The sequence below is a fragment of the Crocuta crocuta genome, unplaced genomic scaffold (genome assembly GCF_008692635.1).
Source record: "Crocuta crocuta isolate KB4526 unplaced genomic scaffold, BGI_CrCroc_1.0 scaffold466, whole genome shotgun sequence".
Taxonomy (NCBI): Eukaryota; Metazoa; Chordata; class Mammalia; order Carnivora; family Hyaenidae; genus Crocuta; species Crocuta crocuta.
Window position 1 is genome coordinate 2,768,006 of NW_027529672.1, and position 26,257 is coordinate 2,794,262.

The following is a 26,257-nucleotide window of genomic DNA, read 5'->3' on the forward strand; positions in this document are numbered from 1 at the left end:
TCAGTGGCTCTCAACTGACCAGGCCTGAGAACCTTCTAGAAGGAGTTGTGGCGGCAGAGAAACTTAAGACCCCGGGCATGCTGTGCTCTTGTGAGTTGTCAGCCAGGGCTTCTCTGTCTTTGCCATTTACTCTTGGTGCCTGCGAGCAAAGGGGAGAAGGAAGAGGTGGCGGTCGTGTGGCAGACCAGAGCCGCTTACCTGAGGCCAGAGCAAGTGCTGAGGCTGGCTGCGGAACCAGAGGACCCTCGCACGTGTCCGTGGTAGTAACAGTGACCCTAGGAGGAGGGGACAGGAGGCTCAGTCGCGGTGTCTGCTCTCCCGCTCACCACAAACCAACCGCCCCGATCACCTGCATGTGTTTGCAGCTACAGGCATCTCTTTGGCATAAAATATCAAACCGCCAATCTTAATATATTTTTAAAATTTTATTTATTTTAGAGACAGCACAGGAGAAAGGCATAGAGGGAGAGGGAGAGAGACAGAAAGAATCGCCAGCAGGCTCCACGCTCAGCACAGATACCCTTCTTTATTTCCTATTTCCATAGTCTTATACTTGGCCCTTTAATCTATCTGGAATTTATTTTTTGAGGGGTGTGAGGTGGAATCTAACTTTCCCCCATAAACTAAGACCCAATAGTCCTCTGCCACTGCTTGCCCTTTTCTTGTGAGGAGCGGCTACCTGCTATATATGGGACGCCCACGCATGCATGGGGCTCTGCTTTTGTGTTCCACGAGCTGTTCCACTTGTGACAGACCTCCACTTGTCCCCTTGTCCCTTCCTGTGCCAAAACCACACTGTTTTAGTTGCTATTGTCCTGTCATACATTTTGATACCAGGTAGAACAAGGTCTCCTTTTCGATTAAGATTAAATTCACATACCATAGAATTCACCTTTTCAAAGCATACAGTTGGTGCATTAGTACGTTCGCAATGGGCAGTCACTTCCCTGGACCCTCCCTTCCTGTCTCAGTGGCTGGCAACCACGAATCTACTTCCTGTCTCTATGGATTTGCTCATTCATTCATTTTGTGCGAGTGGATTGATCCAATATGTGGCCCTTTGGGCCTGGCTTCTTTCACTCAGCACGATGTTTTCAAGGCTCCCTCAGCTGGTAGCATGCGTCATTCCTTTTTATGGCTGAATAATATTACATGGTATGGAAATGCCAGATTTTGTTTATCCATTCATCAATCAATGGGTATTTGGGTTGTTTCCACTTTTTAGCGATTATTAATAGTGCTGCCATGAACATTCGCATACAACTTTATGTGTGGACACACATTTTTGGTTCTCTTGGGTATATGCTATGATACATGATTTGTAGATATTTTCTCCCATTTTGTGGGTTGTCTTTTCATTTTCTTGAGCAGGTCTTTTGAAGCACAAAGTTTGATTGTTTTGATGAGGTCTGTCCTTCCCTTTCTTTGGTTGTTTACACTTTCATTGCCATACCAAAGAAACCATGATCGGACCGAGGGTGCTGACGATTTCCATCTACGTTCTCTTTTAGGAGCTCGACAACTTTAGCTGTTGTATTCACGTGTTTGATCTACTTTGTGGTTTTTTGTTTTTTAGTTTATTTACTTATTTTGAGAGAGAGCAAGGTAGGGAGGGGCAGAGAGAAAGGGAGAGGGAGAATTCCAAGCAGGCTCTGCACTGTCAGCTTAGAGATTGATGTGGGGATTGAACTTGCGGACTGTCAGATCATGACCTGAGCTGAAATCAGGAGCCTGATGCTTAACCAGCCGAGCCCCACAGGCTCAGTTTTTTGTGTATGGCTTGAAGTAGGAGTCCAGTTTCATTCTTCTGCGTGTGGAGATCCAGGTGTCCCAGAACCATTTGTTAAAGGGCTGTCCTGCCAACCTTGTTGAGGGCAGCTTTCCTTGGGTTCTGTTCTTCGAATGTTTCTAGGATATTATTGCTGCTTTCTTCTTCCAGGTGAGTTTCAGAATCAAATTTTAAGCTCCGTAATAATCCGTTGAGATTACATTATTAGGATATTAATAATGTGGTTAATAATCCATCGAGATCCATTTTTCCTGTTCATGTACATAGTATGTTTCCATTAATAAGGCTGTTTTAATGTCCTTCAACCTAGTCTTAGATTTTCTTGCATATTGCTGTTGAAGACTTTTCATTAGGCTTATTCCTAGGTAGTGGGTAGATTTATTGAGATCAAAAATAGGATCTTTTTTCTATCATGTCTTATATACATCTTTTCTATAACATCTTTATGTTATTTTTAATGTGAAGGAAAACTTTAGTTTTTTTAAATTCTCTTGTGTCAGACCATCTTATCAGCTTAGTTTACAGTTTATATAAACTTGTAGCTTATCTTGGATTTTTTATGTTGTTGATGATATTGACTGCAAACAACGAAGGTTCTGTGGCTCTTTTTGGCCCCCGGACAATGTTGAGGAGTGGGGTGGGGAGGGGTCCAGGGATGAAGGAAGGCAAGGGAGCTACTCACAGAGGGAAAGCACGTGCAAAGGCAGGAGGCAATGGAGGAGGGGCTGGCAGTTCAGGGACAAGGGTTACTTCTCCTGGGCTGGAAGATTCCAGGGCGAGGCTGAGCTCTCGAGTGGCTCGGGAAGGAATGCACAGGNGTGGGGGCTGTGTGCCCAGCCTGCCGCATCAGGTACCCACCCAGACCTGCCGCCAGCTTGCCTCTTTAGTTATCATGTGAAATAACTGGAAAGGCTCCATGGTCCCCACTCTCTAGATAACTGAACCTGTTACATGCGGGAGGCATGATAGCAATTCTGTAAACACAGTTCTGTGTAACTGGATTATGATGCCCCAAGGCACCAGAGGGATCCTGGTGAGGGGATTTCAGTCCTGGGTGCCCAGGAGGCATGTCAGAGTGGAGAAGACTCAGACGACAAAAGGGCAGCAGATGATGTTCAGTTGAGGTGCCTGGAGCCACCAGAATCTTGGTTTTTGTCTGTTACCCATCATCCATTACAGAACTTTCCTCATTTTGGAGAAATGTGAAATGTTACGTTGGCAGCTAAGTATTGGTTAAATAATGAGAAACCAAATAGTGACAATAATCTTAATTACTGACCTCTGAAATTTCAAACTCACTTGTTCTCAGTCTCCGTTTACTTTGTAATAGATTATTTATCAAACATACTTTCAAATTAAACACTCAGAAATATAAGCTCATTAAAGCATGAGCCGAGAACAAATTAGTATAAAATTAATTTCCAGTTCACCAACGAGGTTGAAGTACCGCTGATAGAAGAGGCGGGGGTGGATCCTAGCTCTCAGAAACTGGTCCCAAAACAGTCCTGTCTCTCAGTCATTACCAGAGTTAATAACTTACTTCTTGGCGCTAAAACTGCTTTCGATTTACCTTCGGACAGCGCTCAAGCCCACTGCTCACTGCTGACTAATCTAAGAAGTGGTTACCTTCTTCGATTACCAGGCATAATGACTAGCACCCCCAAATTCCAATTTCTCCAGGACAATTATAATTTCATGAGGCCTTAATTTTTTCAGTAGGATTCATTATGTGCAGACAAATGGGATTTTGTCCTTATCACGCAGTCAGTCATGTGGATAAACTCACAACTCGGAGAGACATGCCCATCCCACCACGTGCCACCTAACTGGCTGTGAATTTGATTACAAAGAGTGGGAGAGAGGTGTCTTCTGCTCTCTGGGGGGTTTTGCCCTCCTCCTGGGGGGGTGGCCAAGGTTGCGGGGGAAGCTGTGCCTGCTCAGGTATAGATATGGGGGCGAACATATCTATATCCATATGTATATTCAAGGGCCATGTTGGCTTGCATCGACTGATGCTAAGAGACAGGAATCTGCCTGGCCTTGAGGCCTCGCCAACACTTGGCCGGTCAGATGTGGGTGTGACTGCACCAGGGAGAGACCCAGTAGGTGTCCGCCACGCCCGGGGAGGTCCTGGATCAGTTCTGGAGCCACGGATCCCAACACTTCCCCTTGCAAACATCCCCAAAGCATCCCCTTTCAACAGACTCAAGAGTGTCAACCCCTGTCTCTCTTTGTCCCACTCCTGTCTGTAAAGGCGTCACTGAATAAGACATTGTCCTGTTAGCACGTTGTCTCTGGCTGTTCTGCTGATCTGATACATTCTCTTTCCACCAACAAAACATAACACAGAAAACAGTCCCAAACATGCATAACCACGAAATTACATCTTTTCCTTTACAAAACCTCTAACCATGTATTTTATATACTTATTACTTAACCTAATGCGTTTCCCCACTCCAGTAAAATAAATTTTCCTTCTGTTTAATACTATCCATCAAATGTAATGGTGGGTAAGAGGAAGATGGAATAAGAATGCTTGAGCTCGAAAATAGTAGCCCTCAACTCTCTGCCATATGGGAAGTGAAATACAAATTCTGTTATCCAACTCTCAGTGGACCAGAAAGAAAGGAATTTTATCTGCTAAATTGCTAACAAAAATGGCCTGACCTTGTGATTAAAAAGGACTGTGAGCAGACAGTCTGTTAGGGAATATGCTGAGTGAAAATTATTTTCAATGCCTCTTTTCCTCGGGAATTTTATAGTCCCCCCCTCACACCCTGCACCATATGCAACGTGCCAAACTGTCTTGATTTAGTGTTTGAATCACACAATGTTCTAGTTGGAAGGGAGCTTTGGGACATCTAAGGCCAATCTCCCTCTTTTAGGCAGCCCCTTTCCTGAGCAGATGTGGAAACTGAGGCCCTGACTGGTTAAGTCACTGTCTCGGGCCACAGAGCTGGTCAGTGGCATGACAGGAACTGAGATGTAGGCCTCTTGATCCCAGGCCAGACGGCTTCCCCACCCCGTGTCCTGTCGCCATGAACATGTGCCTTCACGAGTCTTTCTTTCGGAAAGAAAAGCCACCACCTAAACCCCAAAGGTGGATGCAATGCCTTCTCAAGGACAGGAGAGCCCGCTGCAAATGGCGCTCAGGGCATCCTAGGAAAGTGGGGTCCTTTCCAAACCTGCAGACAGGCCTGCAGATGAAAGGGGCACAAGGGTGAGTGGTGTGTATGTGTCCGAGTGGAAGCATGTGCACATGTGTGTGTGTGGGGGGGCATACGTGGGTGTGCACGTGTGTCTGCGTGAGTTGTTGGCTCTCATGCCCGTGGTTGAGGCTTTGTTCTCTTGTGTGGAACATCAGGGCCCCACATACCACATGTCAGGCTGAGACTAAAACAAGGTGATGGTGCATTCAAGCAAAGGAAAAAGTGATTTTGCAGCCCCGTGTGTTTCTCTGGCTGGGCGACATTACCCTTAGCCTTGAGAGTGTGTGGGACGGGATCGCAGAGAAATAAGTCACCACACCCACACTCCCAGGGCTACCTTGGCTCTTAGCTCTAACCAGAACCACGTCTGGTTAAACGACTATAAAGACGGACCTCAGGGGCCATTCACATTATTCTGCTGTGCTGGAATCCTGCATCAGAGAACAACACATGCTTAAGAAATCATGTTCACGTTCCTCGGGACCTCCCAGCAAACTGGGCCTGGAAACAGCATGTCTGCAATAGTCAGAGCACGGGATGGATCCTGAGTTGAAAGTCTGGGGATTTGAGACTTAAGAGTCTCAGTTCTTAATCTGCAAAATGGGAGTGACACTTACCGCCCAGGGTTTTAGGGATTAAATGCACATTATGCAGAGGAGCAGTCTGTGAAATGGAAGGCGCTGTGATGGATCTCGAATATGAAAATATGTATTTGAAGCCCAGTAGGCCATTAACTCAATTTTCCACTGTGCTAAGCCTGAGCTCTGGGCATTTTTGCTGAATGAACGTATGTGAGAACAACAGACACACTGGAGAGAAGGGGGCCGATTTTCCACATGGGTTCCTACCTCCCAGCTCCAAATCTGCTTGCATGTTGTGTAGGACTTTCCAGAACATGTGAAAATGAGCAGGAGGGGCCTGGTGAGAGTCAGGGTGGGGAGAGTGGAGGAGCCAGTGGCCACTTCATGGACACACGCGCACCTTAAGAACTCTGTGCTCAGCCCGGGGCATCCCCCTCTTTCCTGCCCGCAGCCCACTTTCTCATCCTGCTATCACGATGCAGAGGGACTTCCAAAGGGACGATGGTCCAGGCTGGTTACGAATTGTTGTGAATTGATCAAAACAGAGCAGTGGCTACAGCTGGCTCGCTTTCCCAAAGGCCTGACTGTGTGCCAGGGTCAGTGTCTGTTTCATGTTCATATCCGTAGCCAGTTAAGTGTTACAGCTGGGATGTGAACCTGGGCAGTCCGCCTCTCTGGCTTGTGGTCCTAACCTTGCATATACCACCTCCAGACGGAAGGCCGCATTCAGACTCTTACCTTTCTGACAGCTTTAGCAAAGGAAAGTCACCCAAACCTGGGGTTCCTCTGGGAACTCATTGCGGATTCTGCATGGATTTGGCCCTTCCATATTGTTTGGCTCCTAAAATATCCTTGCCGTGAGCCCATCATGTCATCTGTGGTCAGACTGTGACCCCTCAGGACAGGGATTGTGTCCTCCTCCCTTCTAGAAACTGCCACAAAGCACTGGACCTTTACTGACCTCTATTTGGTTTGGACTTCGGAGAGATGCACTTGGCGAACCCCCAGAGGGCTATTTGGACCCATCCTTCTCCCACATTCCAGGACTGTGGTTCAGCAGGACCTCCTCTGCTTTCCCCCAGAAGCCTTTGCTGGGTGTCTCCTTGCAAATGAATGTGAGTCCATCCCCTAATCCACCCTGCTGCAGTTTTACAGACTGATTCCACTGCAGCAGAAACCATAGCCAGGAATGCATAACAGAGACACTTCGGTGCAATGTTCCAAGTGAATCAGAAACAGTTGTATCATAGTGGCTGGGAGCTCGGATTCTAGGGTCAGATTACGTGGGCTTGAATCCTTATCAGCTGTGGGCTTGGTCTAGTCACCTACCCCCTGTAGGTTTCAGATTGATTCCTCATCTGGGTATAAAAACAGCAAATACTGATTTATTGTGAGGATCACACAACAAAATGCATGAGAAGCACTTTACACCATGCTTTGTGTATTGCTGATGCTTACTTAATGTTAGCTGGCATACTGGGCACTCAACACACGTTTGTTGTTCAGTGTGCATATGAATGAATGAATGAATGAATGAACGAACGAATGCCTGCATGCATGAAGATGAACATATGTCACCATTGATGAATGTGAATACTGGTCTAAGAAGTTTGGCCTTGATTGAAGGGGCAATGGGAAAGCTATTGACAATTTAGGATCAAAATAAGTGCAACAGGGAATGGCACACATAGAAAGATGTTCTAGAAGGATTGCTGAGGCAGGAAGAGGGGCTGGATTGAACCTAGGTGAGACTGGAAGGGAGGGGAAAATGTCAGGTGGCTATGACGTCTTCTGGCTGGGCAGTTCTATGCTCGAACGGCAGGAATGCCCGTGGACAAGGAAAGGGTAGAAGATGTGGTGCGGCGGGGTCACCATGGGAGGTGATCAGTGCCACTGTCAGTGGAAGAACAGAGCAACCTTCTGGGAGAGAAGCAAGCTGGGAAGAGTGGATGGATGGGATGAGTGTAGAGTATAGTGAACGAAGGGAAATTAAATCCATTTCAAAGCATTTCTTAAGAGCCCGATAACGAGCCTTGCTCACACCTGCTACACTTACAGATGTCAATGACTTGGAACTTCCTTCCTACATCCAGAATCATCTCTTCATACATCTCTGATACCCTCTAATTGTCATGGAATGAGGTTGACTCCTGGCATGCTTAGTCCAGTCCAACTGCCAAGATTCTACTCCTTTTTGAGAGGAAACGTTTGCCATGGAAATGGATGAGATGTCACCCAAATGATACTTCCGACCAAAATATTGGATTCCACACCTATCTGATGCCCAGCCTCAGTTAACACTGACTGGTCTCCTGTTGGTATCTGCCAAGCAAATTTTTACATAAGTTTTTCCAATGAAAAACACATACAATAAGTGGAATCTTTCTGGGTGTGGCTCCTGAGTCTAAGGTCAGACATTCTCCCTTCTCCGTCTCCATGGTCCTGGCCCCAGCAGCCATCTCCTCTCCCCTGGACTTCAGACTTTTCCACAAGGGCCAGCTGGCTGATCCTGCCGAATCCCTGCTCTTGCTTTCTCTGAGTACCTCTTCATGCTGCAGCCAGTAGGTCTTTCAAAGCCTATACTGGTCATGACACCCCCAGGGTTGAGACCTCTTATGGTTTCCAGTGTTCCTCCATGAGAAACAAATGTATGTATTATTGTGGTCTCCAAGGCCTCCACACTCTGGCCCCTATTGATTTTTAAACACTTCCCCACCTACAGGTAAAGCTCAGCATCAGACTGCAATGTCCTTCCCTCTCTGGTCTCCCTGGTTCATCTCTCCTCAACCTTCAGATCTCAGTTCACACATTCCTTCCTCCACAAAGACTTCCATGATTGCTTAGGCCAGATAGATAGAGCCCCCTAGCCTTCCCTTTAGCACACTTATGGAAGATGCTGATTAGATTTGAGATTCTTAGAAAAATATCAGTCTCCTCCCTCCAGCCCCACGTGGACCTCTGTGTCTATATTGAACCCTTGCTGTACCCTCAATGGTGGCCATAGTGCCTGGCACAGTGGGGGGTTCGGTTAGTGCATGTGCAGCAGATGGGTGCATTTCTACGGAACATTCGGGAGGCTTCTGGAGGGCTCTTCTGGCCTTTCCCAGAGTCTTCTGGGATGCAAACGCACAAATGTCATGTGCACTGTCTCCCACAGCCCTTATTAAAAGTAACAATATAAAACATAATCTTCCCTCAGATGTGGTCAGCGAAGGATAAAGCCACAAATATGTCATCCTGTCAGGGCAATAGAGAGATAAAAGACAAGCGACTAATTCCAAAATTAAAATCAGCCACTATTCTGCCTGTCAACCAGCTTACACTGGTGGTTGAGAGATGAAATGTAAAAAAAAAAAAGGACAGTACTGTAGCCAAGAGTGGTTCTTATTTTCTATATAATCTTAAATTTAGGAAAATTCATTGTGTGCTGACTTTTGGGGATAAGAAGATGAGTCCGCACATTTCTTTTTTGTTTTGCAGCCTGATTCAATAAAAACAAAACCCCAAAAGCTGTGTCTGTCTCCTCACCATGAAAGATAATACGAGGTCATGGACTCTCCTCAAGGGTTTCTGCTGGAAGGACCAGCTGTCTGGGCTGTGGGTTCTCTTTAGTGGCTAAGGCTGTTCACTCCTTATCTCTACAGTGACGTGGCTGATGGCTCAGGATGGGATCAAAGGAATGGGAGAAATTAGATGCTCGATTATAAGACAAGTCTTTCTTTTTCTTTTCTTTTTTAATTTTAAACATTTATTCATTTTTGAGAGACGGAAGAGACAGAGTGCAAGCAGGGGAAGGGGCGGAGAGAGAGGGAGACACAGAATCTGAAGCAGGCTCCAGGCTCTGAGCTGTCAGCACAGAGCCCGACGCAGGGCTTTAACCCACAAACCGTGAGATCATGACCTGAGCCGAAGTCGGACACTCAACCGACTGAGCCCCCCAGGTGCCCTAAGTCCTTCTTTTTCTGACTGTAAAAGCAATACTTGCTTGCTGTTTCTGGAAGTCTGGGGGTCCCAATTCACCTCTGGTTGCAAGATCCAAAGAATCAGATGAAGTTCAAGATATACTTTCAGCTTATTTGACTTCAACAAAAGGGGCTTCTGGTATATTCTGTTAGAGGATACAACTTAGGCCTAGCTGGAACTGAGGCTCTGTGGCATTTCCAACCTTCATCCCTACCACTCTGGGCCTGCTAACCAAGCCCTGGGGTCCGTCTTGGGGAGGGGCTAGGGCTGCAGAACACTGTCATTGAGAGCACTCCATGGATCAGTGGGCAAGCCTCAGCCACCATGAGGGACTGAGGGAGGACAGCAAAACTAGTTTCATGGCACTTCCAAGCACGGCCTCCCCCCTGCTCCCCAGTGAGCAGAGAGCAGGGTTCTCAGGCCTACTTGATCCTACCGTCCTTTCCTTAAAAAGACACTTACAGGGGCGCCTGGGTGGCTCAGTCAGTTAAGTGTCTTGATACTTGATTTCAGCTTAGGTCATGATCTCATGATTTGTGGGTTCGAGCCCTGTACTGATAATGCAGAGCCTGCTTGGGATTCTCTATCTGTTCCTCTCTCTTAAGACCCTCTGCCTCCCTTTCTCTCTCTCGAAATAATAATAAAAAAAGACACTTCCATGCAGAGGAGTGAGGGATGGGTAGAAGGATGGAGCAGACATTTGCCCGTCTATACAGTGACCTTGTAGAAAAATGAGAAGAAAGAAAAATATAACCCCTTGCCTATATATACACAACAATCACAGAAAATAGAAAAATGCAGCATCTCTCCCCACAGAGATGACTACTGTGGGCAGTGTGATACCCTGCCATTCAGCTAGTCTCTAAGATGCCTATGTTTGAAGCCTTCTGCCCACACCCTACGAGTCCCTAACCAACCCGGCGCTGTCAGGCCCTTGTTTACCTAGTCTTCTAGCTGTCCTTCTCTCTGGTCATATTTGCCTTCTCAAATGAGAAGAAAGGGCAAAAACTGCCTAAGAATAGGAAAATTAGTAAGAGATTGAAGCTAAAACCACAAAACTGGTAAAATAATGTTGGAAGCATTGCACACATTCTGGGTGTGTCCATGTTACGAGTACCACTCACCCTCACGTATGATGGATGTGTGCTGAGTAGGACCCGCCCTCACGTATGATGGATGTGTGCTGAGTAGGACCCACCCTCACGTATGATGGATGTGTGCTGAGTAGGACCCACCCTCACGAATGATGGTCCATGTGGAGGACCCAGCCTATTGTCACAGTATTTGTAGGCTCTCTTTTTCCTGTTTCTATCTGGAACAGCAGTTACACTGTGGGGATAGCCTTCATGAAAACTACCAAAGCATATTTTAAATGAGAGCATCCTGGGAGAAAGGAGAGAAAACAAAAAGAGAAAGTCAAGTGTGAAGTTATGGCACTAATTCTCACTTGTATCTGAGGTCTATCCTCAGGTCTTTATTTCTGGCTCCATTTTTCTCCTGGACTCCAGATTCATGAACACCTTTACCTGGCTGTCCCGCTACAAACTCAACAGGGGCAAACCCATCCTCATTGCCCCTTCTGCTTTCCCAAACCAACAAGCGCCCTTAATGGTGCCAGTGAAAATGTTCCAGTGGACAGCTCAAGCGGAAGAGACCAAGCACTGCTGGTGATACCTCCCTTGTCCACTGTCACTGGAGCTTGCCTCTTCAAGTTTTCTTAACTTAAACCAGCAACCAACCAACCATCGCAAGTTTACTTCTGTGAGCAAAACCTTTATCGACCACATTAGGTCCCTAACAGGCTTTCTTGCCTTTACTCTGTCAGTAATCCGACCAATCTTTCTTCCATTCTGCCATCAGAGATCTTTTCTAAAGCACAGAACTGAACAATGCTGTTCAAGTTTCCCCTGTATGGAAACTTCCTATAGCTTCCAATTTTCAGTAAGATAAAGTCAAACCTCTTTGGTACCAACGGATTTCAAACCAACCTTTCTCTTCTATACTCATTCTTAGAGACTTAAATATCGTTTCTTTAGTAAGATGGCCTCCAACAAGTTAAAACTAACTATGGCCTTAGCAATGCTCCAATGGTATTTTGTACATGTGTCCTATGGTAGCAATTACACTAAAACATAAATGTTTTCAAATTTTGTAAACACCCTACCTTGTGAGTAGAATTTCTATGCCAAAGAATATACTTTATTCAACCTATATCCTCATAGCCAAACACAAAGAAGGTAGTTAATAAATGTTTGCTGAGTGAATGAATAAGTGAATGGATGAATGGATTCTGGATGGCATCAACCAAGATGTTGCAGTGGCTCAATGAATCATTTTTGGAAAGTCTAGCCTATGCAAGATGCTGTGTGAGGCTCTATGGGGATAGAAAGGAGATACAAGAAACATTTCCCACTCATAAGAGCTCTTATAATCTACATATTAAATAACATGGATTATATTTGAAGACATAATATCAACTAAAATAATCCTTTTCTTTTAAAGATATTAATACATAAAATTATATTATTAGATATGCTGATATTGAACTATCTTTGCATTTCTCAGATAAGAAACATTTGGTTATACAGAATTTTCAAAAATATATCCTGGATATGATTTGTAAATATTTTACTTAGGATTTTTGCAACTATGTTCATAATTGAAACTAGTCTACAGTATTCATGTAGTGAATGCACTTTTTCTGATTTTTGTAGTGCCTCTCTTTTTCCTTAAAAACACCTTTTTTTAATTCTTAGGAACTATTTGTTCTTTATAGATTTGGTAAGTTACATGATAAAGTATTTGGGTTTGATATTGTTTTGGGAGTGAACAAATTTTAAAAATATCTTTTTTTTTTTTTTTAAGAGAGAGGGAGCCAGCAGAGGAGAGGGAGAAAAGGAGAGAGGGAGATAATCCCAAGGAGTAGGGCCTGTGTTCAGTGCAGAGCCCATGTGGGGCTTGATTCCACAACCCTGGGATCAGACCTGAGCTGAAATCAAGAGTCAGATACTCAACTGACTGAGCCACCCAGGTGCCCCAAGAAGTTACATTCTTAAAAAAATGGTTAATATTGTCGATAGCATTCTTGTGATTCTCAAAATCCATGTATGGCAATAATTACACCGGTCTTTGTGTTGCTAATACTATTACTTGGGAAGTCTTCTTTCTTCTTGATTAGATTTGTGTTTTGTTCATTTTATTGATATTTTCAAAGAACCATATTTTGGCTTAATTGATTCTTTCCATTGTTTTGGTCTTCCTTCTCATTAATTTCTGCTCATCTTTTAAAATCTTCATTTCTGAGAGAGGTGTATTTAAATCTCCCTCTCTGGTTGTGGATTTGTTTATTGTAATTGTTTTGATTACTGCTTCACATGTTTTGAGGCTACTTACTGGTACATATAGGTTCACAAGTATCTTACCATCCTTTTGAATTGCTCCTTTTATCATTAAGTAATCAGTCCCTTTATCCATAATAATGTCTTTTCTGTTTGCCTTAAGATCTGTCTGATATTAATAGTATGACAGTAGCTTTCTTGAGTTAATATTTGTCTACTATATATTTTCCATTCCTCTCAGAACCATTTTGTATTTTGAGTGTGAATCTTGTAAAAATTATGTAGCTGGATTTTATTTTAAGTTCTAAGCAGATAATCTGTTTTTACTTTAACAAACAGATTCAGTCTATTTACATATAATTAGAGTAATATGTTGACTCATTTTGAGCTAATTATTTTGTGTTTTATATTTACTCTGCTTTTCAAAGCCTTTTCCTTCTTTCCTGCCCTCTACTGAGCTGATAGACTATTTTTGTGACCATCTATTGTTTGGAATGATACATTCTCCTCTCCTATTCTTTTAGCAGTTATACTGAAGTTTGCAAGTACATATTTATCAAAATCTAAAGTTAATCAGTATCTCTATTATTCTCAAGTACAATACAAATTCTTAAACTGTTTTTAAATGCTTGCTCATCTTGTCTTAAAACATCCAAATTTAGTCATTATTGTAATTATTATCTTAAATAGCTAACTTAGATTTAGTCACATGCAATGGTTTTGCTTCCTACGGCCTCCAACAGCCTATCTTTGTCTCTTGGGTTCCATTTCACTCTTACTTCTCTTGTCTTTGTGTGAAAATGTCTTTTCCTATTATTTTTGTAATTTTCCCATGGCGCTCTCGATTCTAATTTCGTAGTTGCTAACGAGAAGTCTGTTGTCGGTGCAATTGCCATTTTGCACAAATGTCTCTTTTCTCTCAGGGGGTTTTACGATCTCATCTTTTGGGGTTTGCAGTTTTACTACAAGACATCCTGGGGTGAGTCTGCTTTTTCTTCTTCCTGCTTGGGATGCATGTCTTTCTCCAGTTCCAGAACATTCTCAGCACACCATTTAAACATTGCTTCTTTCCTACTTTCTTCCTGTATTTTCACTCTGGAATTTCTATCAGGCCTATTCTGTTCTCTTCCAAATATTCACAGTTTTCCCTGATTTTCGTATTGTCTTGCATTCCCCGAGGTGCTGATTCTCTTGTTCCTCTTGTCTACTGATACTCGCTTACTGTGGCTTTTCTCACTGTGTGTTTTGCAATTTTCATTTGGGGCTCACCTTTAATAGTTTTATTATTCTTTCTTTTTGGCATGGGCATCTCATGTGATCAGGGCTGTAGACATATCTCAATTTCTACTATTTTGGCTTGGCTTCAGCTTGGATCCAGAGGACCCAGGATTACTGATTTGGGACCAGTTTGGAGGTTAATGTATTGACTGGAAATTGTATTTCTATGCAGGTATTAGACATTTAAACACTAGTCCACTCCATTGCAAACATATGCTAGCTAGGCTTTCAATTCTCTATTTTTATGAGATATTTCCTCAATCCAGGACACCTTAAGATAGTTCTCTTTTGTCCCTTTTCCAGACTAGACATTTTTGTCCTTTTCCCACAGATGAAGCAGCTTCCCGGGGGCCCAGCTTTTGCAAGCCTCTCAGTTGTAGACGCCCGCTTGTCTTGTCCCTGGTCCTAAGCACCGGGTCCTCTCTCTGGACCCGAGTAGCCCTCTGAGATCCCATGACCTCAGCTCAACAGCCTACCCCCTTTCTTCATCTTTGCCTCTTAGGGATTTCTTGGACTCACTTTTAAACTTGACCAGGTAGTAACACAAGTTCATACGTGGTTATATTATATCCAGGATTCCTATGTGCTTTCTGCAGGCTGGACGATCGGTATCAGGTCATTCCACCAAATCGCTAAGAGTCTGAAGGCATCCGTTTGTAAGTGCCACGTGGCACACAAGGGATAAAGAAAAGGCCACACCTGGCAGTCCCTAACGGCTTCTTGAGGACGCTTCAATTGCAAATGCAAAGCCTTCCTCGAAGCTTATTCTTGTTAAAGCAAATATCCACAGCTCTTTGAAAAAACTAGCTTTCCTAGTCCTCAGGGGGCAGCAACTCTTCTTAAACGCCCATGTTCATGCGGGCTGAGCACACAGAATACACAGGAAACACTTGTTAAAGGAACAAATAAAATTAGCATCTTGCCCAAGATACACATAAAACTTCAAAGCTAAAAGGTGATAAATGTCATTTGATGGTAACCACTATGCTATAGAATCACAGTGTTTGTTCATGGTGGATTTATGATTCCTATAAATAAATGGCTTATACATTTATTTCCGGTGGATACACTTATAATAAGTAGGTTACATTTATAATAGGTAGGATACATTTATAGGTTAAGCAGAATCAGTTTTACTTTGAATTTTTTAAAGTACTTGAAGCAGAACACAGCTAAGTTCAGCCCAGGGACAACTGCTTTCCAAGCCATCTTGAAATGTGGCTAGGTTTTCTAGAAAGGATTTGCCCAGCTGAGCCTCCCGTAGTAATTGGAAGGTGGTTTCGAGGTCGGCCATATTTCCAAGGACTGTCCTGGCACAAAGCTGGCCGAGGCCAAGTTTTCCTGGACTTCTAATGGAATGCCTGAAACCTAAGTGACACATAGGCGCCTTGTGGTGTCCAAGCAAAGAGTCTGGGCATGTGGCTTTGCATAAGATAAAACAGCTACAAAGTTTAAGCACAGATTTGACAGTGGGGTGGGGGGTGGGGGTTTGTGGTGGGCTTGCTGCCGGACTTACCGTGTAATTTCGAGTGAGGGAGATGTCAGTGCCATCTTGCAGATAATGAGTTTCTGTGAAGCCGTTAGCAATGAGACCTCTGTGGAAAAAGAAAAGCAACATAAAAGGATGAGTAGGGGAGGCCAGCAGGGCAGTGAGCATCTGACCCATCCTTATTTTGCCGACGGCCCCAGGAGGCTCCCAAAGGACCTTCCACCTATTCGGGAAGGAGTCAGGGGGAGAGCCAGACAGGCAGGGTTCAGACACCTGGGCTTCAAACAACAGCTCCCACAGTACACGCGGAGCCCTCCCTCACCCCCGTCACCTCCTCCTTCTACCACACTACAGGCGTCTGCACCCGGTGACTCGCACATGCACGCTGGGACACGCACACAGGCACACACTCATCTACGGACAGCATATGCAGATTTCCGAGCTGAGAGAGTTACCTGCCTGGCAGTCACAAGGCTGCACCATCTAGAATCAATGGCTAAGCCACCTGTTGGGAAAATAATTCTGGATCCACACCATCACCTCTGCCGGCACTGCCTCGGGTGAGAGAACCAGCTATCAGTATTAACAGGTCAAAGAGGCGTTTAGGACAAGAAGGAAATGTGAAAAGCATTGCTGTAGGAGGTGAGGAAAAATGATTTTGGACACCCTGAAATACTGAACTTAAAAAAAAATTATTTATTTTGAGAGAGAGAGAGAAAGGGAGAAAGAGAGGATCCCAAGCAGACTCCACGTGCCGTCAGTGCAGAGCCTGATGCAGGGCTCCAACTCACAAACCGTGAGATGGGGACCCGAGTTGAAATCAAGAGTCAGACGCCGAACCGACTGAGCCCCGCAGGTGCCCCGAAGCTGAAATTCTCAGATGAATTGAAAGGAGAAAAAGCCCTATTTACCCAAACTAAGATTGTCCATGGTCTGCTAGGTCTTCAGTGATGATAGCAGAGCAGGAGTTCCTTTCGGTTTTAAATTATTTTGCAATTTCTTTGGTCATATGCACTATTTACTCTTTTCAGCACAACCACAACACGTATTTCCTGTGCACCTACTATGTGCTAGATGCTGTACCAGCTGCTGTGACACAAAGATGAATGAGGACACTGGCCTGATGCGGTGACGGGAAACGCAACCCGGCATGGGGAGGGCTGCCACAGTGGTAAGGACAGTCTTACAGGAAGAATGGAATGCGGTGGGTGGAATGCTGTGGAAGGAAAAGGCTTTGTGCAGGAAGCCTGCAGCTGGCCGGGTGGCTGGCCGGACAGAGGAGGGGTGGCAACAGAAGGGAGTTCCGGGCGGACGGTGGCCAGGCCAGGAGGTCTGAGGTTCGAAATCTGGGGAACCAGGTTGGGATGCAATGGAAAAGGGTCCTACGTGGAGCAATGGGCAATGAGGAGTTGAGAGGTTTTATCTTATCTTAGTTTATTATTTTTTAAAAAATTAAATTATTTTATTTTGAGAGATAGAGAGAATGAGAGCAGGCATTTGCATGGGGGAGGGGCAGAGGAAGAGAGAGAGTGAGAGTCCCTAGCAGGCTCCAGGCCCAGCAAGGAGCCCGATGCGGGCCTCAGTCTCATAACTGTGAGATCCCGACCTGAGCCGGAATCCAGAGTCAGATGCTTGGGGCATCGGGTGGCTGAGTCGGTTGAATATCTCAGTTTTCATTTCGACTCAGGTTATGATCCCTGGGACTTGGGATCGAGCGCTATGTTGGGGCCCTGCGCTGAGCACAGAGCCTGCTTGAGATTCTCTCGCTCTCGCTCTCTCCCTCTGCCTATCTCCCCACTGACTCACATACACTCTCTCTCTCAAATAAAAAAAAAAGTCAGACGGTTAACTGACTGAGCAACCCAGGCGCCCGAGAGTTGCTGTACATACTAGACTCTGCAGGGGGCGTGGTGGCTGGCGGTGGCTGTCTGCCCTCCCCGCCTCCAGAGAACGAGCTTCACACCATCGGCTGTGCTGGGGGTGGGATCTGAGCTGGCCCACCACCACCCTTCCCTACATCACGCTGTGAGCTGGTGCTTCTGGGGGAAGAAGTGCCTCTCTGTTCTCAAAGCTCCAAGAATGTGCTCACAGGGCTGCCCTCAGCCTGGTCCCTTGCTTTAGGAGGACACTGCCCAGACACAGCCACCACTCAGCTCTGGCACAGGGGAGAAAGGGGGAGACTTTCCACGTGTGCTGGGGACCCACTCTGCCTCTCCCCTTCTCAATAACCCCCTCTCCTTTCCTTCCGTTGGCTTGAGTTAGGATTTGCACCCAGAGGGCTGACAAATCGGTGGTGAGAAAACAGAAGTGGGAGGTTACTGATGTAACAGGCGAGGAGCACTTTCCTTATAGTCAATTTCTTCGGCTCCTCTCCCAGCCAAGTCCAGAACTCAAAGTAACTTCCCCTTTCTACATGGATTTCGATGTCTTTGGGAGATGCCTACATACCATCATCATCATCATACAGGCCTTACAGAGGTCTGACTTGTGCTCTGCTTCCCAGCGAGTGTTGGAGACGTGTGTGCCCCAAACACAAAACAGATGATCTCTCACACTCGCCTCCCGCCCCGCGCCTTCCCACACTCTGCTCAGGAATACGCAGAGCGCGCTGGAGGGGGCCAGCCTCCCGCTGCTTCTGGTCTCAGGTCCTCCTCGGCTATGTGTCCTTCCTGGGAGCTTTCCGAGGACCCTCTGGGCAGGCTCACAGCCAGGGAGACTTCCGTCCTGCTGGGATGGGCACACGGAGGCGTGGGAGGCCGGCGACCCTGGCAGGGCCACGGAGATGGGGACAGAAATGGTCAATGCGTCTTTCCAGATGCTGGTTCTGAAGGGAAGCAGAGAGATGGGATGTGAAATCAAGAGGAAGGGGCTTGAGGAGCCTGGTCATCCAAAGGGAGGGGCTGGAGAAATGGGGTGGAGAGGGGGTAAGACAACGCTGGGGGGGGCAGATAAGGATTCCCAAAGCACAGGGGCCCGGGGGGGGGAGGAGGAGGAGTCATGGCTGCGTGAGGAAGGGCCTGTAACAGCCTCCGTGCTCCCGGGGAAAGAGGGCTTGGTCAGCTTCAAGATCACAGAGGAGGAAAAGCAGATTTAATACAATTCAAGTTATATTGTTACTACTTATATTACTTACTGTTCATTCATAATTTTATTAGTTTGCTTCTATTTTGTTAATACTTTAGTAGTTCTGCTCTAAACAGTGCTGGATCCTTATTATTTTTTTTAATGTTTATTTAGTTATGAGAGTGCACAAGTGAGGGAGAGGCAGAGAGAGGGAGACACAGGATCCGAAACAGGCTCCAGGCTCTGAGCTGGCAGCACAGAGCCCGACGCGGGGCTCGAACTCACGAACTGTGAGATCATGACCTGAGCTGAAGTCAGATGCTTGACCAAATGAGCCACCCAGGCGCCCCTGGATCCTTATGTTGATTGAACCTAATACTAAGAGGAGTGACACATTCTTAGGAATTTGTAGAGATATAATTTATAACACAAAGTGTAGAGATATAATTTATAACACAAAGAGGTAGTATTTTAAGGCTCTGTAACTGAAAGCTAGGTTGGATGGATGTGCGAGGAGAAGACGGACTTCATGTGTGGGGGCCATGGGAAATCCACCAGGAAAGCCAGGAATTGGAGATGCGCTTCTGCTACAGGACAGTCAGCAAACGTGTGGACAAGAGGGATCTTGGGGCCACAGCAGCAGAAAAATTAATTGTGAGCTTTTATTTTTTTTTTTAGTGTTTTTTATTTATTTCTAGGAGAGAGTGAGAGAGACAGTGTGAGCAGGGGAGGGTCAGAGACAGAGGGAGTCACAGACTCTGAAACAGGCTCCAGGCTCCGAGCTGGCAGTCAGCACAGAGCCCGATGCGGGGCTCGAACCCACGAACCACGAGATCATGACCTAAGCGAAAGTCGGACGCTTAACCGACGAAGCCACCCAGGCGCCCCAATTGTGAGCTTTTAAAATGGGACTCCATATACTAACGCAAAGACACAGGAATACTTCTGCCTTAAAAAACCTGCTTTTCCTTGTTGTCCAAATGTCACTGAAACAGAAATACCATTTCAGTCATACTCTGAGTTCTAGTGAGTTCTGAAACAAGATCGTGGTTTCCTTTGGCTGCAGAGTAATGCCTGAGCATGTCGCCGGAAGCTGACATTGAGGACTTGCTCCTTTCTGAGTTCTCATAGAATGTGGGAAAGACACGGCCTGGGGACAGGCGCAGGGATGGCACTATGGGCGTTAACTTTCTCAGACGGAGGGAGGCACGCAGTCAGAGCAGACGCTCAGGTGCTCTGGGCTCGGCCTGGCATCCTGAGGTCAGAGAGGCGGGACCTGCCCACACCCCGCTGTCACCTGGGGGCCTGAGACAGGAGATGGAGGGAAGCCGGCTGGCCCAGCCTCTGAGGACCTCTGCAACGCTCGAGCCACAGGGCTGCACTTCCCCAGGGGGGCTCCAGGGAGGGGGTGTCCGTGGGCCACACACCACACAACTGGACCCATCCCGCTCTCCGCACTGACCTCCTTTCAGTGCCAGACAGCCCCTGCTTAAGGCCCCGAATGCCTTCTCACTGCACTTGGAATGAATTCCTAATGCCTTCCATGCTCATATCTTACCCACCCAGCACACTGTGCCTGCTTTCCTGTGACTCAGTCTACCCCAGCCAATACTGCCTCCTGGAACATTCTAGAACATTTCACACCCTATCCTACTTGGAGCTTTTGGACTTGCTGTGCCCTGTGTCCAGAATGTCCCCCGCATGGCTTGTCATGGGGCTGCTCCTTTCATCCTTCAGGTGTTAGTTGAAATGTCTCTGTAGAGCGGCCTTTCCTGATCATCTTACCTGAAGTGGCCTCCATCACCTCCCCCTCAACATCCTTGAACCCCTTTGGTTTCTTTACTTGTCCGTGTCCCCCTAAGAATATAAGCCACAGGAAGTCTCTTTACTTGTCATTGCAGTCCCACAGCCCCCTCCCCCCAGGTGTATCTCATTGAATCCTGATAGTGCTTAGTATCCAGTTCTGTGGGTTAGATACCATTTTTGCCCCAATTAAACAAGAAAACTGAGATACAGGGAGTTTAAGTGATGCACCAAGGTCACACCACCTGTGGCAGCACTAGAGTGGGTTTTGGAGCAAAACTTGCACTCTATTTTTTTTTTTTTTTAACATTTATTTATTATTGAGAGAGAGAGAGACTGGGCAGGAGTGGGGGAGCGGCAGAGAGCAAGGGAGACACAGAATCTGAGGCAGGCTCCAGGCTCTGAGCTAGCTGTCAGCACAGAGCCTGACGCGGGGCTCAAACCCATGAACTGTGAGATCATGACCTGAGCCGAAGTCTGACGCTGAACCGACTGAGCCACCCAGGCGCCCCCAGAATTTGTACTCTTAACCACTGTGTGGTGCTGCCCTTACAGGCTCCTCAGGAAATGTTTACTGAGTGTCTGAGGCAGGTGCTGTGCTAAGTGCTGAATAAGTATATGTCGAGTGGAATAACAGACGGACAAGTGGATGGATGGACGAATGGATGGATGAATGACTGTGTTTCAGGAGAAAGCTATAGGCATATTCTTTTTGTCTAGGACAGATCCCTCTCAACCTGGGTAACCTGTGTCCCATGCCTTTCTCAGGGGCCATGACTTGCTGAGAAGCCATGGCCGAAACCGAGAATGTGCTCACTTGAGGCTTTCTCAGATGTGTGTTTAATTTAAAAGGGGCTAGAAGTCAAAGGTTCCGTGAGAAAAAAGAGGAGGTGGACAATGGCCATATTGGAAATGCAATAGCAAGGGACCCATTTCCTTTAGATTTCCCCAAGGAGAAAATCCAATTAGATGGATTCTCTGTGTCAGCAAATGAAAACAGAAGGTGAACGCATAATTTCATGAGAGCATTCTTTTTCTCTACTATTAGATTAGCTGATCTAACAAGGGATTCTGTTCTTCCTTACACCAGAAAATAAAATGCCGGGACTTGATTTTGCTATTTTACATATATTTTGCTATTATAACTGACACCTCGATATTCTCTAATTTAATATTTATTATGCTGGACACTGGGAATAAGACACCCCACAAGCTCACCATCTGGTGAAAGACAGATGCAAAGAGTAATGAGAGCTCCATGAGAGAGAGATGTCCACAGCATTGCAGGAGTTCAAGGAAAGGCTTCTAACCCAGAAGCCCTGAGGGGGGGTGGTACCCAAGTGAGTCATGAAAGATGGAGAAGAAGTCAAGTGTGAGGGATAGTGAGGCAGGAGATGGAGAAGAACGAGGAAGAGACGATTCCAGAAAGGGGCAACTACTTTCTCAAAGGCATGGAGTGTACAGGAAGAGCGTGCTAGTGGGGGCTGGGCACAGGAAATGTGAAGCCATGTGGAGTTCCGGTGTTGGGTGTAAAGTTTGAAGTAGGGAGACACACTGCTGCTCAGATAGGCAGGCTGGGGACTAGTCCTGCAAGTTGCAAATATTGCTGACTTCAGTCCGTGTAATGGGAGCCATTAAATGTGGCAGTGACCTGAGCAGACACAAGCTTTGGAGTCGGCTCCGAAGGCCACTCTGACAGCCATGTAGATAAGACTGGGGGAAAGAAACAACCACAGCAGGAGGGTTATTTAGAGGAAGCTGGTGTCAGCATCCAAACAAACGGCCAGACCAAGATACAAGCCTTTGGGATGGGAAATACAGATGAGAGGACAGAATTAGGACCCTCAGTTGACACCTGAGATGGGTAGTTCATACAGGAGGGAAAAGAGACAGTGAATTCCACCTTGGTCATGTGGAGAGCCGGCTACCCAGCAGACATACTCTTGAATGTCCAACAAGAAGCTGACTCCCCAAGTCTAGAGTTGAGGGAGTGGCTTGAGGGTGAAGACAGAGATGGAGACACTCAGACAGCAGGGGAACAGGCCTATTTATGTCCTCAACTTGAAAGCACCTAAATACATAAATCAATCACAAACATAAAGAAACTCGATAATAATACAATATTAGAAGAGGACTTTATCACCCCACTCACAGCAATGGACAGGTCATCCAAGCAGAAAACCAACCAGGGAACAGTCGCTTTAAATGGCACATGAGACCAGATGGACTTGAGAGATCTACTCAGAACATTTCATCTTAAAGCGGCAGAATACACATTCTTCTCGAGTGCAGAACTGATCACCTACTAGGTCACAAATCAGCCCTCAATGAGTACAAAAAAATCAATATCATACTGTGCATATTTTCAGACCATGCCATGAAACGTGAAATCAGCCACAGGAAAAAATTAAGAAAGACCACAAATACTTGGAGATTAAAGACCACTGTACTAAAGAATGAATGGGTTAACCAAGAAATTAAAGAGGGAATAAAAAAGTACATGAAGCCAACAAAAATGAAAACACAACATCCAAAATCTTTGGGATGCAGCAAAGTGGACATAAGAGGGAAGGAGATAGAAATCCCAGCCTTCCTAAAGAAGGAAGATGGGTTTAGAGGGGGATAGGAAGAAGCTCATCCTTTCCAGTTGAACTCTGTATTTCCTAATTTCAAAGTCTTTGGGTATATGTGGCTAGAAATGATCATTTATAATTTACATTAAAACACTATGATGTAGGGGTGCCTGGGTGGCTCAGTCAGTTAAATGTTCGATTTTGGCTCAGGTCATGATCTCGTAGTCCGTGGGTTCAAGCCCCACGTCGGACTCTATGCTGACAGCTCAGAGCCTGGAGCCTGCTTCAGATTCTGGGTCCCCTTTCTCTCTGCCCCTCCCTTGCTTAACTGTTTCTCTCTCTCAAAAATAAACATTAAAAAACATTTTTAAATACTATGATGTACATAACATTTTTCCTTATAAGATTTCTTACATTTCTGAAATGATTTGTGGATTGGAATAAAAAAAAATTATCCCCAAGTTGCCCTTTTAAGTCAATATTGAAATGACCCCACTTTGAATTTACTATTATATAATTTAGTTAAATTGTTTGAGATGGATTTCATCGAAATGAATATTTTATTTCCCCAAACATAGGAGACCAAAAAGGAACACATACTCATTTTTACCTCTGGGATCCCTTTCTCCATCCTTCCTCCATTAATGTTTCCCTGTGTTGTACCAGGACTCTGCTACAGGACTTTCCTTTGGCTCTACCTTGTTTCTTGGTCACTTGTCTTCTCCCACACTGGGTTGAGCTAAGGGGCAGAAACTATGTCCCTAAGTTAGCATAATGCCTAGTACACAGGAAGTGCTTAATAAATAAACAGATGACAAACACAGAATCATTATTATAGAAAAGCAACCCAATCTGGACAGAACGTGTTCCAACTAATTCGATCAATTAAAAATAAAAGACATGGTTTCAAATTGTGGTCATGGATCCTGGAGGGGGTCTGGGGCGGGGACCATCACATTCACTCCATTGTTATTTCAAGAATTATAAATGCTGTCAGGTCATCAAGACCAACCCTGACAACTTGTCTTCAATTTCAGAACTGCTTAAATGAGGGAAATAGGGAAAAGCAAGCCAAGAGGTTGGCATCAATTATTTAGAACATAAAAAACTCATTGATGACATGTCAACTTTTTCCTATTATTTCTTTGAAGCCGATACATATGGTTTAAGGGTTTAATTATTCTGTGCGACATACTCCCGCAAACACATCACAAGATAGCTCTTGTGTGTCAGTTACACCAGAAGACACCACGGATACCCTTTGCAATTAAATCACACATGCACTAAGGAATCTCTCTAGGAAAGCCACTTGGTATTCAGAGCATCCAGCCCAGTTTTCTGCTGCAGATTGACTTTGCTACAAGTTATTATTCCACAAATTACCAAATCATTCATATATAAATTTGGGTAATGGTTTTCTTTACAGGAATTTGGAAATGCAGCTATGAATATGTTCATATGAGGGATAAACCATCTGGAGCGTCAACAAAACAGAACACATAACAAAAAGCATAATTAAAAATCATGATCAGGACTTTCCTAGTTACGAAAATGAAGATCCTTTATTGAAAATGGTCTATTCCTCAACCAGAGCTAAATAAATATAGAGAAAAGATCAAGAGGAAAACCAATATGTACCCAAACTGGATGCTTCATACACCGAAAGAACTCCTGGTTTTCAGTGAAAACTCTACACTGACTGCAGTCATGGGCCCCTTCACACTCATATCATTGGCTCTTCTGGACTCTTCTACAAAGAGATCAGACAACTGAATAATTCTCTATAAAGAGAGTGCATAGTATGAAATAAGAGAAGGAAAATGAAAAATAAGAAAAAGAACCCAAGATCTGGCATTTTCTATGGCTCAGCTTTGTTTGAACTACTTTTAGAGCTTAGTCCTTATAAATATTTATGCTTTTTGTTTTCCCTGTGGGGAAAGTCAGCCTGGTAAACAATTTATGCTCTGGGTTCTTGATTTGGGGAGTGAAAGCAAAAGCCACTACCTATCACCACTACCATTTATGACTTGTCTTTGTAACCTGCACTGCCATCTCCCTGCTATTGTTTGCTTATAGGGTGTCAGCCTCTGGGACACCTGCCTTTTAAAGTGCAACTTTCAACCTTGATGTTGGCAGAGACCCTGTGGCGTAGGGCCTGTTACCATCTATCTGCCTAGAAATGAAGAGGGGAACACTCAGAGACATTAAGGGATTTGTCCAGAGCCACATAGCTGAGCCAGTGGAGACTGAACTTGGCCCCATTTGGCTCCAAACTCTACCTCATCCTAACCAATGGCCCACACTGCCTTGCCAGGAAGGAATGTTAGTGCATGGCCCTTAAGGTTTGAAAATAAGTAGCAGCAAATCATATTCTATCTTTCCCTGAAATAATTTCTTCCACCCTGCAAAATGGGGCTTGCGTGGTCTCTCCTAGCACTCAATTCAACTTTGCTACAAAATTCAAATTATTTTTGGTTATAATTTTGGTGTTTGGGGATCCTAACTATTCAGAGCTGTACATCTGTAGGAACAATGAAGCATTTACATTCAATTTTCTTTTGTTATTCTCTATTTGCTGAAATACTCAAAATGATTAAATAACTTCCCCCCTTTCACAATAAAAAAAGAAAGCTCCCTTTCCCCAGCTCTTTCTCATTTAGTTTCACTAACTGTAATAAATAAAACCGTTGAGATGGCATTTTGGAAACTACAGGGGACAATTAAGTTTCCCGCAAAATAATTTCTTAATGTACTGCTCCCAAACACGCAGAATTTTGGATCAAATCATGGGCCATTTATACTGAAAGATGTTACAACTATCATTTGGGGCTCTTCAGATGACCCCATCCATCCACAGAATGCACAGATCACATGTGCCACCAAAGACAGTTGTAGACTTGGTAGAAATCTGCGTAACAGGAGTGGGGCCATATTTGACAGCCGCATTTTCCAAGTGAAACATAAGGGCAGGTGAATAATGTTGGGTTCCTGCCACTGCTACTCCTTAGCTGTCATTTTGCTTGGGCTTAAAGCTTTGGGCTACTTTCTCCCTTTTAAATGACTACCAGTAGTTTCAAAGTCTTTTGAATGTGGGCTTATAACTGTTCTAGGTGGTTCTCAATGGACTACGATGGTCTTCATAGTATGGGATTTATCAGGTTTAATTAATAT

At 45.1% G+C, this 26,257-nt stretch overlaps 1 protein-coding gene across 2 annotated transcripts in view; it reads right to left on the reverse strand.

The window, feature by feature from the left end:
• Positions 1-26,257, reverse strand: part of ADAM12 (ADAM metallopeptidase domain 12) — a 347,908-nt gene that overhangs the window by 119,544 nt on the left and 202,107 nt on the right. For both annotated transcript variants that reach the window (XM_077762961.1, XM_077762960.1), the window contains exons 4-5: positions 15,675-15,753; positions 199-275 (exon numbers count right to left, since the gene is read on the reverse strand). In XM_077762961.1, coding sequence (XP_077619087.1) covers positions 199-275; positions 15,675-15,753 — 156 coding nt within the window. The remainder of the gene's footprint in view (positions 1-198; positions 276-15,674; positions 15,754-26,257) is intronic.